At 43.9% G+C, this 15071-nt stretch overlaps 1 protein-coding gene across 1 annotated transcript in view; it reads left to right on the top strand.

The window, feature by feature from the left end:
• Positions 1-911: 911 nt before the first annotated feature.
• Positions 912-15071, top strand: part of MGAT4D (MGAT4 family member D) — a 49454-nt gene continuing 35294 nt past the window's right edge. Inside the window, exons 1-3 of the mRNA XM_055316980.1 lie at positions 912-1197; positions 11938-12096; positions 14224-14361. Of these exons, the coding sequence (XP_055172955.1) occupies positions 912-1197; positions 11938-12096; positions 14224-14361 (583 nt within the window). The remainder of the gene's footprint in view (positions 1198-11937; positions 12097-14223; positions 14362-15071) is intronic.

Below are 15071 nucleotides of genomic sequence, written 5' to 3'. Positions count from 1 at the left end.
ATTTAACTACCAGCGCCCGACTCAGGAGGTGGGAGATGCTCGGTGCGGAGCCCCGGAAGGGGACCCCCGAAGGCCCGGCGAGCTGCGGGCACCAAGAGACGGGGGCCACGTGGGGGCCGGGGCGTAGGGGGCCGGGGATCGGGGGCGCGCGTGCAGGGGGCGGGGTCCGGGGCGCGCGTGAGGGGGCGCAGGAGGCGGGGTCGGGGCTCAGGAGGCGGGGTCGGGGGCGCAGGGGGCGGGGTCGGGGGCGCGCGTGCAGGGGGCGGGGTCGGGGGCGCGCGTGCAGGGGCGCAGGGGGCGGGGTCGGGGGCGCGCGTGCAGGGGGCGGGGTCCGGGGCGCGCGTGCAGGGGCGCAGGGGGCGGGGTCGGGGGCTCAGGAGGCGGGGTCGGGGGCGCAGGGGGCGGGGTCGGGGCGCAGGGGCGGGGTCGGCGGCGCAGGGGGCGGGTCTGGGGCGCGCGTGCAGGGGCGCAGGGGGCGGGGTCCGGGGCGCGCGTGAGGGGGCGCAGGGGGCGGGGTCGGGGGCTCAGGAGGCGGGTCGGGGCGCAGGGGGCGGGGTCCGGGGCGCGCGTGAGGGGGCGCAGGAGGCGGGGTCGGGGCTCAGGAGGCGGGGTCGGGGCGCAGGGGGCGGGGTCGGGGCGCAGGGGCGGGTCGGGGGCGCAGGGGGCGGGTCTGGGGCGCGCGTGCAGGGGCGCAGGGGGCGGGGTCGGGGGCGCAGGGGGCGGGTCTGGGGCGCGCGTGCAGGGGCGCAGGGGGCGGGGTCCGGGGCGCGCGTGCGGGGGCGCAGGGGGCGGGGTCGGGGCGCGGGGGCGTGGTCCGGGCGCGCGTGCGGGGACGCGGAGGCGCGGGGGCGCAGGGGCGCAGGGGGTCGCGTGGGGTCGCGGCGCTGGGGGTGCGCGCAGCAGGCGTCTCCATGAGGCCCAAGCGCGGGAACGTGCTGGTCGCGCTGGCCGCCGTCCTGCTCTTCAGCTTCTCCTGCTTCTGCATCTCCAGGCTGACCCAGACCAGTAAGCCGCGGGACGCCCCCCTCCCCGCCGCCTCCCCGGAGGGGCCGGAGGCAGCGCCCACGCCGTGGCCCGGCGGGCGGTTGGGCCGTAACGGGCGCCCCGGGAGCTCGCCCCCCCCCCACCCCGGGGCTGTGCCGCGCGCGGGGCCCCGGAGCGCGTGCCGGGCCGCCGCCTGCCGCCGCTTGCAGCCACGTGACGGTCCGGCCCGGGCTCGGCTGGCGAGGCCGGCCCCCCCCCCGTGCCCCACGGGCGTACGGAGCCGTGGCAGGGCCCCGCGTGGCCCCCGCGTGGCTCGGGCGCGGCCCGCACGGCCGAGCTGGGGGCGCGTTGGCGCAGCGCGTGGGGCCGCGACCCGCCCCCCCCCCGCCCCCCCGGAGCACCCCAGGCCTGACTTCCCTGTGTCCTGAGGGTTCCCGGTTTAGCAGAGAAGAGTAGAGCTTGCCGGGGAGGTTTGAACTTTAGAGAAACCGTGAGTAAGCTTTTAGGGTGAAGGTGGCCCAAGGTGTATTTATATTCCGGCATGTATCGTCTCTCTCAAATTCGAATTTAACTAGATTTCCTTTTCTTTTTTCTTTTTCTTTCTTTTCTTTTCTTTTCTTTTTGTTTCCAGCTCTACTCTCCCAACCTTAGCTGTAACATTTTAGGGTCCAAGTACTTGGATTTTGAATTTGAGCTCAGGAATCCCATAAGTCTATTAAGCCACGGCCTTTTTTTTTTTTTTTTTAATTTTTTTTTTTTAAATTTATTTATGATAGTCACACACACACACACAGAGAAAGAGAGAGGCAGAGACACAGGCAGAGGGAGAAGCAGGCTCCATGCACCGGGAGCCCGACGTGGGATTCGATCCCGGGTCTCCAGGATCGCGCCCTGGGCCAAGGGCAGGCGCCAAACCCCTGCGCCACCCAGGGATCCCAAGCCACGGCCTTTTGAGATTGCCACTAGGCTGTTTTAGGCCACATTTTCATTCTGATTAAACACATATATGACCCAGGGTTCAACAAAGCAACCTTGGGGGTAGTGTCAAGGATCAAGTTTGGAAGTGGCTTTCGTCCTCTTAATCAATACTAAATTTTGTCTTGCATACATAATACCGACATTCTACTCCGTTTGTTTCAAAGGTTTGGGAATGCATATTGACTTATCTGATTTGTACTATTGATATCTGATCATTTAATACACTTTTCCTCTTCTTCGTTTTCCATAAGGAGCATTATCCCAATGCGTTTTCATATTTTCGGACGGTGAACAATTAGCACTTTTATAACAAAAAATAGATCGTTACTTGTAATCAGTGAAGTATAAACTTCCTTTTATAGTAATTTTGGAAGGCAGTTTCCATTGGTAACCTCAGAAGGCATTTTAATATAGCTAATATTTGTTACATGTTATAAACTGTGAACTTTGTTTTATGACCAGGAGAAAGAAGTTTAGTCCCTCAAGGCACTTCTGTTCCCATCATTCATATGTTCAGATTCAGAATATGAGCTACTATTCTTGAAAATGCGCCACTCTTAGAAGAGCAGATGAAACAGGTTTCTTGTGTTTTATGTTTCTGTGTGACCTAGCTCTAAAACAGTTACAAAATCAGTCCTAGTACAAAATCAATCCTGAGATGTTCTTCTGTCAACAAAACAAAACAGACTTCATTTAGTTTTGGAAGCAGCAATTTTTATAAGACACCGAAGATAATCCCAGTGGTTTTTAAAATTTAATCCATAGTTGTGATTCTTATCAATGAAAACTTGGGAATATTCATTATGAAGATAGCCAGGGAGTGCCTGGGTGGCTCCGTTGGTTAAATGTCCAGCTCTTGATCTCAGGTCGGGTTTGATTTCAGGGTAGTGGGTTCAAGCCCCACACTGGGCTCTATGCTGGGCATGGAGTCTACTTATATATATAAAAAAAAGTTGGTCACAACTTAGTGCTTTTATTCTTTCCCCTTTTAGATTTTTATGTGCATATAACCTTTTGTTTGTTTCTCTATGCTCATAGTATTAACAGTTCAGTAATTTGCTCGATAAATATGTAAACTCTATGAGGAGAAGAATTTTTTTTTTCTTTCTTTGCCTGTTTTGTTCACTGCTGTGTACCCAGCATCAGGAAAAATGCCTGGTATATAATAGGTATGTTAAGTATTTGATGAACGGTTGTTGAATAAATGAGTGAATTAATGAATTCAACAAATACTTCCTCATGTTGTAGGAACTAGGCAACAAAATATCTTTTTTTTGGCACAAAATATTTGTAAGCCCTCACTTTCAAGGAGTTTATATTCTCATTAAGGGAAGAAAACAACAAACAGGAATGATATTGCTCTATGATGTCACATATTGACAGGGGAGAGAAAGTGCTGTTTTAGATAGGGTGGTTAAGGAAAGTCATATTAATACTTATTCCTGAATGAATGAAGTAGGGGAGACTGTTGTGTGGATATGTGGGGGAAGAGTTTTCCAGGCAATGAGAAAAGCAGGTGCAAAGGGCCTATAGTGCGATCAGCTTGATATGTCTGAGAAACAGCTAAGAGGCTAACGTGAGCAAGAAGTGTAGACGGTAAGATTATGGAGACCATAGTGAGAACTATGACTTTTATTCTGAGTAAAATAGGAAGCCATATACAATAGGAAACATGGTCAACACCACTAATCATCAGGGAACCACAAATCAAAACCCAAGGAGATACCACCTCATACCTCTTAGAATGGCTATTTTTATTTTATTTTTTTTAAAAGATTTTATTTATTTATTCCTGAGAGACACAGAGAAAGAGAGGCAGAGACACAGGCAGAGGGAGAAGCAGGCTCCATGCAGGGAGCCCGATGTGGGACTAGATCCCGGGTCTCCAGGATCAGGCCCTGGGCTGACGGCGGCACTAAACTGCTGAGCCACCCGGGCTGCCCTAGAATGGCTATTTTTTTTTTAAGATTTTTTTTATTCATTCATAGAGACACACAGAGAGAGGCGCAGAGACACAGGCAGAGGGAGAAGCAGGCTCCACGCAGGGAGCCCGATGTGGGACCCCATCCCCGGTCTCCAGGATCACACCCCAGGCTGCAGGCGGCGCCAAACCGCTGAGCCACCCGAGCTGCCCTAGAATGGCTATTTTTAAAAAGAGAAGAAATAGGGAGTGTTAGTGAGGATGTGGAGAAGAAAATCCTTCACGCACTCTTGGTGGGCATGTAAATTGGTGCAGCCACCGGAAAACAGCATGGAGCTTCCTCAAAAAATTGAAGATGCTACTGCTCATCTAACCCAGCAGTTCCATTTTTGGGCATTTATATAAGAAAATGAAAACACTAGCTTGAAAAGGTATCTGTTCTCCCATGTTTATTGCAGCATTATTTGTGATAGCCAAGCTACAGAAGCAACCTAAGTGTTCTTCAGTGGATGAATGGATAAAGAAGTTATATATATTCTATTATCATGAACTATTATTCTTTCAATAGCAGGTGTAGCTCTGAGTCAGCAGAGTCCAGGATGCAAGTGTGGGCCATTCTAGACAATAATGGAAATGTCTTGTGGAATTTAAAACATATCTACAAAAAAAATTAAAAAAAAATATAACAAAAAACATATCTACAACAATGTATAACAATTATAAGATAAAATAAAAGAGGGGTAAATGTAGTTAAATGGTACTAAACTTGTAGCACTGTTGAAAAGTGAGAATGTGAGAATTTGTATTAGACTGTAATAAGTCAAGGTTCACACTGAAATCTCTAATCTATTAAAATGATAGTAAAATAATGCATAACAATATCACTCATTATAGTTAATGCTTCAAAAAGAATTTTGGCGGGATATAAAAACAAAACCAAACTTGATGATGTTTGCAAGAGATACATTTAAATTGTAAAGATAGAGAAATGGGCACGGTGATCCTGCAGACCGGGATCGGTCCCGCGTCGGGCTTCCTGTATGGACCCTGCTTCTCCCTCTGCCTGTGTCTCTGCCTCTCTCTCTTTCTATGTCTCTCATGAATAAATAAATAAAATCTTAAAAAAAAAAATAAAGATAGAGAAATGTTTGAAGAGGGATGAAGAAGTATATACCAGCAACGTGAACCAAAAAGGAAGTTGGTAGAGCTATATTAATATCAGCAAAATTGACCCTAAGGCCAAGTGCAACATAAATGCTGAGTAAACACGGAGGAACCTCATTAGCAATCAAAGAAATGCAAATAGCATCTCATACCATTCAGATTTTTTGAATTAAGAGATAAGACATTTGGTAAGGATATGGAAGTGCAGGAATTTGCACACACTCCTCTTGCGAGTGGGGAGTAGATACTCAATCATTTTCATTATGTGATGTGCATTTCTTGTGTCCTAGCAATTCTCCTGCAAGTCAAGACTGAAACGGGTATGCGGCCTTACCCGGTGGTTTATGGCCAGTTCCTCTTGTCACTGATCAATACCCCATGCCATGTAGATTGTTCAGTATTTAAAATAACATCCCTACCACCAGATATATCCAAGGCAAACTCTTGAACGTATTGACCTGGAAGATTCTTGGTAGCACTTTTTATAATTGTTCATCAAAACAGTAGAAGAGCTAAATGTGTTGCCGTATATTCAAAAAATTGTTCAGTGGAACAATTAACAGGAGTGGAAATGAATGGCCTAGAGTTGACTTACCCGTGTGGATGGGGTTGCCAAAATGTAAGTTAAGCAAAAGAAGCAAGTACAGAAGAATACATACAAGTATTACTTTATTTATTAATAGCTAAAAACAAATGTGAGTCAGCTTGCACAAGTGGTAAAACTTGAGAGAAAAGCAATGGATGATTAATACAAAATTCAGACTTCTGCTTACCTGAGAGTGAGGAGGAAGGGGAACATGATCTTGGAAGGAAATAGATGGAATATTTAAGGCTAAGGTAGCAGTGGGTACATGGATGTTTGTTCTTGTTATCGTCTTTCAAACTAGCTTATATATGCTTTGCGATGTCTGAAATATTTCATCATAAAACCTAATGGGGACCACTCAAAGGGCGTTCAGAGGGCGTGGTTCGTAGTGTGATTTGATTATTGCAGAGCATGCGTGGAGTGGAGAAATCCAAGATATATTTCACCTTGTTAGCTTCATCAACCACCTGCCCAAATAGTGGTTCTTTGGAACCACATGGGTACAAATAAATGAAGAATAAATTTGAAGTGGTCTGGTGATACTTCAACTTCATGCTGTTCATTCCTCTTTCTTTTTACCCCCCACCCCCCCAGTAAATACTTGCTTTCCCCTGAGTACACCAAAGCATTTCAAACTTACACATTTACGTTATTGTCTTAGTTTGAAATGCCCTTCGCTATATGGCAACATTCTGTACACTCTTCAAGTTCTCAAATATTCCCTCTTCTCTGAAACCTTTCCCCGCTTCCCCACCCCTCCCTCACTCCTCAGTCCTTACTAGTTAAGCATCTCTGCCTCTCTTTGCCTGTGGCACTTGAGGATAACTCCATTTTCACAATTACATTAATTGGTTGTTTAAATACATGCTCCTTCCTCCATCTGTCGTCAGGTAACTTAGAGCAGGAACCTCACTTTACCCGTGTTTGTTTACCTGTCACGTAGCTCAGGGAATAACACACGCTAAGTTTCAAATGGCAGAAAGCACCCTGGGATGCTTCTCATTGCTGGAGAGGCTTAGTGAATAAAATAGGGTGGAAGAGTCTGGTCATGGCCATGTCGGACAGGATCTTGTATACTAAGGCAAGGAGTTTGGACTTGAGCATTCAGGGAACCATTTAAAGTCTTTGAGCAAAAAAATAAAAAATAAAAAAAATAAAGTCTTTGAGCAGTGTTTCCAGAAGATTAATTGTGGGTTGGAGGTGAGAGACTAATTAAGAGGCAGTTATAATAGTGTAGCTAGAGGCAGTAATGACCTGAACTAGGGTAAAGCCAATGACAAGAGAGATAAAACAATTAAAGAGATCTATAACAGTGCTTAACATGTATACCAATCACCTGTGAATCTTATTAGAGTAGGTCTGGGGTAAGGCCTGAGATACTGTGTTTCTGTCCTCCCCCCCCCCTTTTTTTTTTTGAGGGAGAGAAAGAGAGAAAGCACATGGGCAACCAAGCAAGCAAGTGGGGGGAGGAGCAGAGGGAGGGAGAGAGAGAATCTCAAGCAGGCGCTATGCTCAGTGTGGAACCCAACAAGGGGCTGGATCTCAACCCTTGATCATGACCTGAGTTGAAATCAAGAGTCGACACTTAACAGATTAAGCCACTCAGGCATCCCAAGAGATGCCACATTTCTGACGAACTCAGCTGGTGCCAAGAACCTGCTGTCCCCTATCTAGGTGACTGTCCAGCGCTGAAATATGCTTAGTACAACAGAGAAAATGAATTTTAAGTTTTCTTTTATTTTGACTGATTTAAAGACTGAAGCAGTGCAAAATATTTCTCCACTAAGCAAAATTTTATTGTTTTGGTAAGACTGCATTTCACTGTTACTATTAAAATTGAGCATGTGAATTAAGATGTATAAAATATACACAAGACTTAGCAAACATAGTATAAAAATAATGTAAACTATTCCCTTAGTTATTTTCTATGTTGGTTACATGTTAAGCCATTTCAGATATATTGAATTACATTAAATACATTCTTTACAATTACTTTGCCTTTTTTACCTTTTTGAAATGTGGCTACTAGGAAATTTAAATTACGAATGTGCCTTACATTTTATTTCTGCTGGATAGTAGTGCCTTGGACTCTTGCTGTGAGAAGTAAAGCAACACTTAGGATCTCACTTGACCCCTTTCTTATGGGCAGAAGTTACATTGGCCCATCACACACATGGTCTGGTATTTGTTTTCACAATTTCACCACGGTTAACTCAAAACAACAAATCATTGTTTATTTCAAATCTTTGCAACATAGTTTTATAACATTTCACCCTCATGAAATACCTGAGTGAACATGCAAGTGATGTAAATATCTTAAATAGAATATTATTGAATAGAATCATTAAGTAAAAATATATAAGAAGCAGATCTAAGACTAGGGAATATATCCTGTAACTTTTTTGCATGGTTGTTTCTGCAAATACTACTTCCTCTAGAGAAAACTCTTTTCATGTTACCAAATTGATCCCTCAGGAACTGACTTAACACTGTGGAAACTTAGATGTGTTACATCAGCCGTGATTTATCAGCTTCAAATACAGGATTCAATTTGCAGAGAGAATATTACCCCAGGAGCCCCAATAACATAGGGCTGGCTATACTGGTTAAGCTGTGTCTACTTCTAAAGTTTGTCCACATCTTCAAATAATTAGCTATTTTATAAATCTCCGAGATTTATCTGGGATCGTTGCAGTTCTTTTGATTAAAGCACAATTCAGTTTAAAAATCACTTGGAACGCCTAGGTGGCTCAGTCAGTTAAGCATCTGACTCTTGGTTTCAGCTCAGGTCGTGGTCTCAGGGTCATGAGATTGAAACCTGCATCCAGCTCTGTGCTAGATGTGGAGCCTGCTTGGAATTCTCTCTCTGCCTCTCAAAAAAAAAAAAAAAAAGTTGTCCCCATGTCCTGTCTCTAAGCCCTGTCTTCCTGCTTTCTCCTGAACCCTCTCCAGCTAGGCTTTCACTTCACCGCTCCACGGACCCACTGTCATCAAGGCCACCGGGGACTGCACGTTGCCATCTCACGTCCACACCCTGCCCTCATCCTCCTTGTCCTCTTCAACAGCACTTGAGAGTTGATGTCTTTCATCTCCTGGATCCATTTTTCTCACTTGGTTTCCAGGACTTGACACATGGGCCTGAGTTTCCTCCTGCCTCACCGGCTAATCCGTCTTAGCTTTGTTACTGACTTCCTCTCACTTGTTCAACTTAGAACATGGGGTGCCCCAGGATTTAGCCCTTGGGCCTAGTCTCTCCTCTACTCATCCTCATTCTGCTAGTGATCTCCTGCATCTAAACACAGACAGGTCTCTCCGAATGTCTATGGCCAGGCCAGGCCCATCCTCCTGCCGGACTCACACATGGGGCTGCCTGCCTACTGAGATGTGTGTTAATCATCTCAAATCTAATATGTCTCAAACTCTACTCCTAACATTCACACCAAAACTTGTTTCCTTCATCTTTCTCCACCTTAGTAAATGGTTATTCCTTTCTTCTAGTTGCTCAGAGTATCATTGTCTCTTTTGCCCACATTCATTCTCAGCAAATCCTATCCTCTTCAAACTTTATCCAGAATTAAACCGTGCCTCACCACTTATGCCACCAACAATCTTTTCTAAGCCACAGACATCTGCTTCCTGATCCCCGACTTAGTTTCCCCAACTCTGTTTTTCACACAGCAGATAGAAAGATCCTGTTCTGATAAGTCGGATTATGTGACCGCGCTTATGGACTTCACTGGCTCCCCACTTTGCTTAAAGTAAAAGCTCAAGTCCTTACAAAGGGGGCTTTGTAATTTCATCACCTACTACTCTTCCTGTCACTCATTTTGCTTCAGCTACACTGGTCTCCATGCTGTTTCTGGAGATAATGGGCATGCTCCTGTCTCCGGGCTTTTGCACGTTCTCTTTTCTCTACATCGAAGTTACCTGCAGCATTCCTTCTTTCGCTTTGGTCTTGTCTGTGCTCACATGTTAACTCCTTAGAAAAGCCTTCTTCTGATCGCCCTGTTTACAGTTAAAACCTCCCTGCACCATCAACACTCTGTATCCTTTTTCCCTGTTGTATTTTCTTGTACTTACCATCTTCTATTAAAACGTATAATTCAGGGATCCCTGGGTGGCGCAGTGGTTTGGCGCCAGTCTTTGGCCCAGGGTGCGATCCTGGAGACCCGGGATCGAATCCCACGTCGGGCTCCCGGTGCATGGAGCCTGCTTCTCCCTCTGCCTGTGTCTCTGCCTCTCTCTCACTCTCTGTGACTGTCATAAATAAATAAAAAAAAAATTAAAACGTATAATTCAGTTATTTATTTTTTTCCATCCAGTAGGAGGTACATTCCAAGGGGGCCAGGAGTTCCTTCTGTTTTGTGCATTGTCATATCCCCAGAACATGTAGCAGTATTAAGTTTAATAAATAATTGTTGAATGAGGGAATGAATTGAGTGGCCAGGCAACTGTTCTGGCTCCACCCATATCCCTTTTTTTCAAATATACCGTCTTTAGGGGTTCTTTTAGAAGAAGGCTCTGAGAAACACAGGTGTACTAGGGTCATGTTCCACCTCTTTATCATAGCTTATCAAGAAGATCAGCAGAGAGTGAAATAATCGGAGAAGGACAAACATTATATGGTCTCATTCATTTGGGGAATATAAAAAAAAGTGACAGGGAATAAAGGGGAAAGGGGAAAAAATGAGTGGGAAATATCAGAAAGGCAGAACATGAGAGACTCCTAACTCTGGGAAACGAACTAGGGGTGGCGGAAGGGGAGGTGGGCGGGGGGTGGAGGTGACTGGGTGACGGGCACTGAGGGGGGCACTTGATAGGATGAGCACTGGGTGTTATTCCATATGTTGGCAAATTTAACACCAGTTAAAAAATAAATTTATATATATAAAAAAAAGATCAGCAGAACCAGGTTCCTCTCTTAACCTCTGAATTTCCCCGTGTTGTCCCTGAAATACTGCATAGCCTCTAGGTGTGTAGTGACCATGTTTTTGTTTTTGTTTTTTTTGTTTTGTTTTGTTTTGTTTTTTTTAGTGACCATGTTTTTGAATGCCTCCTTGCCTTCCCAGCAGTGCTCCAAATAGAACCCCTGCCCTTGCTTCCCTGGACTGCCCGACCCCCACTCCCTGCAGGGTCCCCTCAGGCAGCCTGGCCCTCCTGATCCTCGCCCAGGGGATCCCCTCTTGGGGGGACCCAATGCCTCTGTGCATTGAAACGGTCTCTAGAAGCCAGGGCTTGAAATGTTGCTTTACCTGTATTTCCTTCATGGGGAAATCTTTCCTTTCGTTCTCCGAGAAGGACCATCTTCATTGCTAAATGAATAAAAAGTAGCCCACTGATAAATAATATTTATCAGACATTTGTCAAAGCATTTTTTCTTTTTTTTTAATTTTTTTAAATTTATTTATGATAGTCACAGAGAGAGAGAGAGAGAGAGAGAGAGAGAGAGAGGCAGAGACACAGGCAGAGGGAGAAGCAGGCTCCATGCACCGGGAGCCTGACGTGGGATTTGATCCCGGGTCTCCAGGATCGCGCCCTGGGCCAAAGGCAGGCGCCAAACCACTGCGCCACCCAGGGATCCCCAAAGCATTTTTTTCATGTGCTCTGCCACGTGGCTTACATGCATTATCATATCACTTCTTCCCAATCCGGGCAAGGATTTCTGTATATCCGTTTATACGTGAAGGAACAGAGGCTAATGAATTTTAATAAAGCTTGTCCAAAGTCACACAAACACGAAGTGGTGAAACCGAGTTTCAGTTATACATGATTTAACACCAGATCCGCTGTAACTTTTAAAAAGGATATCCTGTAATTTATTTAGCCTATTTCCACCATCCAGCATTTAGGTTGTTTCTGATTTTCTTACAATGATAAGTAATGCTGCCTGTGTTAGACATCCTGAGAGCCAAATCTGTGTATATATTTCTGGTTATTTTCTTCAGATCAATTCTTAAAAGTGAATTTTGGGGTTCAATTGATTTTTTCCCCTCTAATTAGAAATCTAATATGTGCACAAAATGGAAATTTGGAAAATAGAAAAAGCACAAAGTAATAAAGCAAAAACTGTTTAGAATAATGCCGCCTTCCAGAGAGTACAATTTTAACAGCTCACTCTTTCTCTAGACTCTTGTGTGTCATACATTCATATTTATCTATAAGCCATGTACGTGTATATGCACATATATAGTTTTATGTGTAGCTACATTGAAGCATAGATTTTACTTTTTTTGTTGTATATTATAGAAAATTGTGTGATAACCTTGCTACATAATAAATATATACACGTATGTTTTCTTTGCAGGTAATCAATTAATTAATTGTAGAAACCATATTTTGGAGTTTAAGGAAAAAATGCTACGTTTAAAAAACAAGACTGAAAGAAATCGCCAAGAGCTGATCAAAGCCTTGAGTAAAATAAAGTACGAAATGACACAGAGAAAAAATATGTCAGTAAACTTAGGTTTGTGTTGCTTTTGTTTTTATGTGTGTTGGTTTGTTTGTTGGTTTTGTGCTTTGTGTTTGGGGATTTAGATTTTGCACTTTCTGATTTTAGGACACTTCCTCCCAACAAATATAACTAAATTAGTACTTGTTCTTTTATTGTGAGAGATACAAACATCAGGTAGGAGATAACACTAATAAACTTCCTCTCCTCTGTAGCTCGGAAATGGTCTTCCTATGTTTCCTGTATGAATTGCACCACCATCGTGACCCATCCCATAGATGCAGCCAGAACCCGTGCGTCACCCTGACTCCCCCCTCCCTCCTCTTGCATAGTCCCATTTCAGCCAATAAGCAATCCTGTTGATTCTCGATCTGTGTATCTCACAAATCTGTCCACGTTTTCCCATCACTGTCTCTGCTACTCTAGTCAGGCGGCCTTCATTCTTCATCTGAATCACTGCTAACATACTTCTCTGTTTTCTCTCTCTCTCTCCAGACTTGTCCTCCCCTATCTGGTTCCACTGTAGCCAAAGCGAAGCCTCACTGTCCTGTGCATCATCCTGCAGTGGCTCCCGTTACTCTAGCATAACAAGTCCTATCTCTGTCGCCCCTTTTGTAGTCACGTAGTCCTCACTCTTAATCCCTTGCAACCACCAATCGGTTCTCTGTTCTTACAGTTTTCCCTTTCCCAGATGCCATACAGATGGAATCATATGGTGTGTAAAGCTTGGAGACTGATTCTTTCACTTAGCAAAGATTCATCGAAGTTGTTATGTGACCAATTTTTTGTTGTCTTTCTATTACTGAGTAACATTTCATTGTATGGGTGTGGATAGTTTATTCTTTTACCAATTGAAGGACATTTTTTTTGGCAATTACAAGTACAGGTTCATGTACAGGTTTTTTGTATGAAGAGAATTTTCATATATATATATATGTATATATATCTTGAATACATATTGGATGGATATGTGATTTGGAAATGTTTTCTCCCAGTCTGTGGCTAGTCTTTTCATTCTCCTTATGGTGTCCCTCAGAAAGCAAACACTTTTAATTGTGAAGTCTAGTTTATCAATTTTTCTTCTATACATTGTGTTTTTGGTGTTATCTTTAAGAACACTTTAGATTCCACAGGTTCATGAAGTTTTTATGTGTTTGTTTTTAATTTTATAGTTTTAGGTTTTACATTTGAGTCTATGAAACATTTGAGTTGATTTTTTTTTTTAAAGATCTTCTTTATTTATTCATGAGGGACGCACACACACACACACACACACACACACAGAGACACAGGCAGAGGGAGAAGCAGGCTCCGTGCAGGGAGCCCAATGCGGGACTCGATCCCGGGTCTCCAGGATCACACCCTGGGCCAAAAGCAGGCGCTAAACCATTGAGCCACCCAGGCTGCACTTTTTTTTTTTTTTTTTTTTATGAGTTGATTTTTATAAACGGTGTGAAGTACAGGTCAAGATTCAATCTTTCTCAAGTGAGTGGCCAAGTATTCTAGTACCATTTCTCAAAAAAGCTGTCCTTTCTGCATTGCTGCATTGAATTGCCTTTGCACCTTTTCCAAAAATCAATTAGTAGCTGTGTGGCTATATTTATGGATTCTCTGTTCTGTTCCATTGGTCTGTGTATCTTTTTAAAATGTAATACCACACTGACCACTGTCTCGATTGTTGTGTTATGTATTATGAATTAAATAAATGGGGTGTGAGTCTTCTAATTTTGTTCTTTTTCAAAATTGTAGAGGTATATTCAAATGAATGGTACACGTGGAGTCATTAAAAGTTGAGCTACGTAACAAAGTTGTAGAGATACAAACTTTAGTGTGCTATTAATCAAAAGAGCAGAGCAGATCAGTTATAGTGTGTTTCAGTATACTTCATTTGGAACTGACACTTCTATTAGTCTCTGGTTAGGTAGCTCCTAGTGCTAGACTTAACTATGATGTTTTAAATAAGTATGAATAAGATCTGAGCTATATTTTGTAGCAGTATGATTTTAATAATTCATATTTAGTTGTATTTCTCTTATATATTGAATACTAAACCTGTTAATCTCATTGTGAAACATTGTGCCAAAGAGAGAAAAATCCCTATGGCCATGAACTTAGAAACCCTATTTTTTTTCTCTCTTTTAGTTGAGAAGAAAGTGAATACATTGGGTAAGAATGAAACCGTGTCTGATACGTTTGAAATCCTAAAGTTCTTTTTTCCTCATCTAAGGAAAGTAGGCAGGATTTATCCTGATGTAATCTTTGGCAAAAAGAGAACAGGCGGTAAGCAAACTTAGAATTAGAAAATCAAATATAGATATTTTGATCTTTGAGGACATGCTTTTAAGTTGTGTCATTTGTTTTTTAATAAATTTATTTTTTATTGGTGTTCAGTTTGCCAACATGTAGAATAACACCCAGTGCTCATCCCATCAAGTGCCCCCCTCAGTGCCCGTTACCCAGTCACCCCCACCCCCCGCCCTCCTCCCCTTCCACCACCCCTAGTTCGTTTCCCAGAGTCAGGGGTCTCTCACGTTGTCTCCCTTTCTGATATTTCCCACTCATTTTTCCTCCTTTCCCCATTATTCCCTGTCACTATTTTTTATATTCCCCAAATGAATGAGACCATATAATGTTTGTCCTTCTCTGATTGACTTATTTCACTCAGCATCATACCCTCCAGTTCCATCCACGTCAAAGCAAATGGTGGGTGTTTGTCATTTCTAATGGCTGAGGAATATTCCAGTGTATACATAAACCACATTTGTTTGTTTAAGTAGGTTCCATGCCCAGCATGGAGCTCTGACTCACAATCCTGAGATCAAAAGTTGAATGCTCCACCAACTGAGCCCGCCAGGCACCCCTTAAGTTTTTTTGAATGTTTCTCTAATTATTATTATGCATGATTTTAGGCTTTAAAATGTAACCCATTAATATAATACTCTGATATATAGACCTCCAGCCTATGTGGCATTAATTTTTGGACTGTCAGA

Source organism: Nyctereutes procyonoides, unplaced genomic scaffold (genome assembly GCF_905146905.1).
Source record: "Nyctereutes procyonoides isolate TBG_1078 unplaced genomic scaffold, NYPRO_anot_genome, whole genome shotgun sequence".
NCBI lineage: Eukaryota > Metazoa > Chordata > Mammalia > Carnivora > Canidae > Nyctereutes > Nyctereutes procyonoides.
This window is presented reverse-complemented; position numbering and strand designations above follow the sequence as displayed.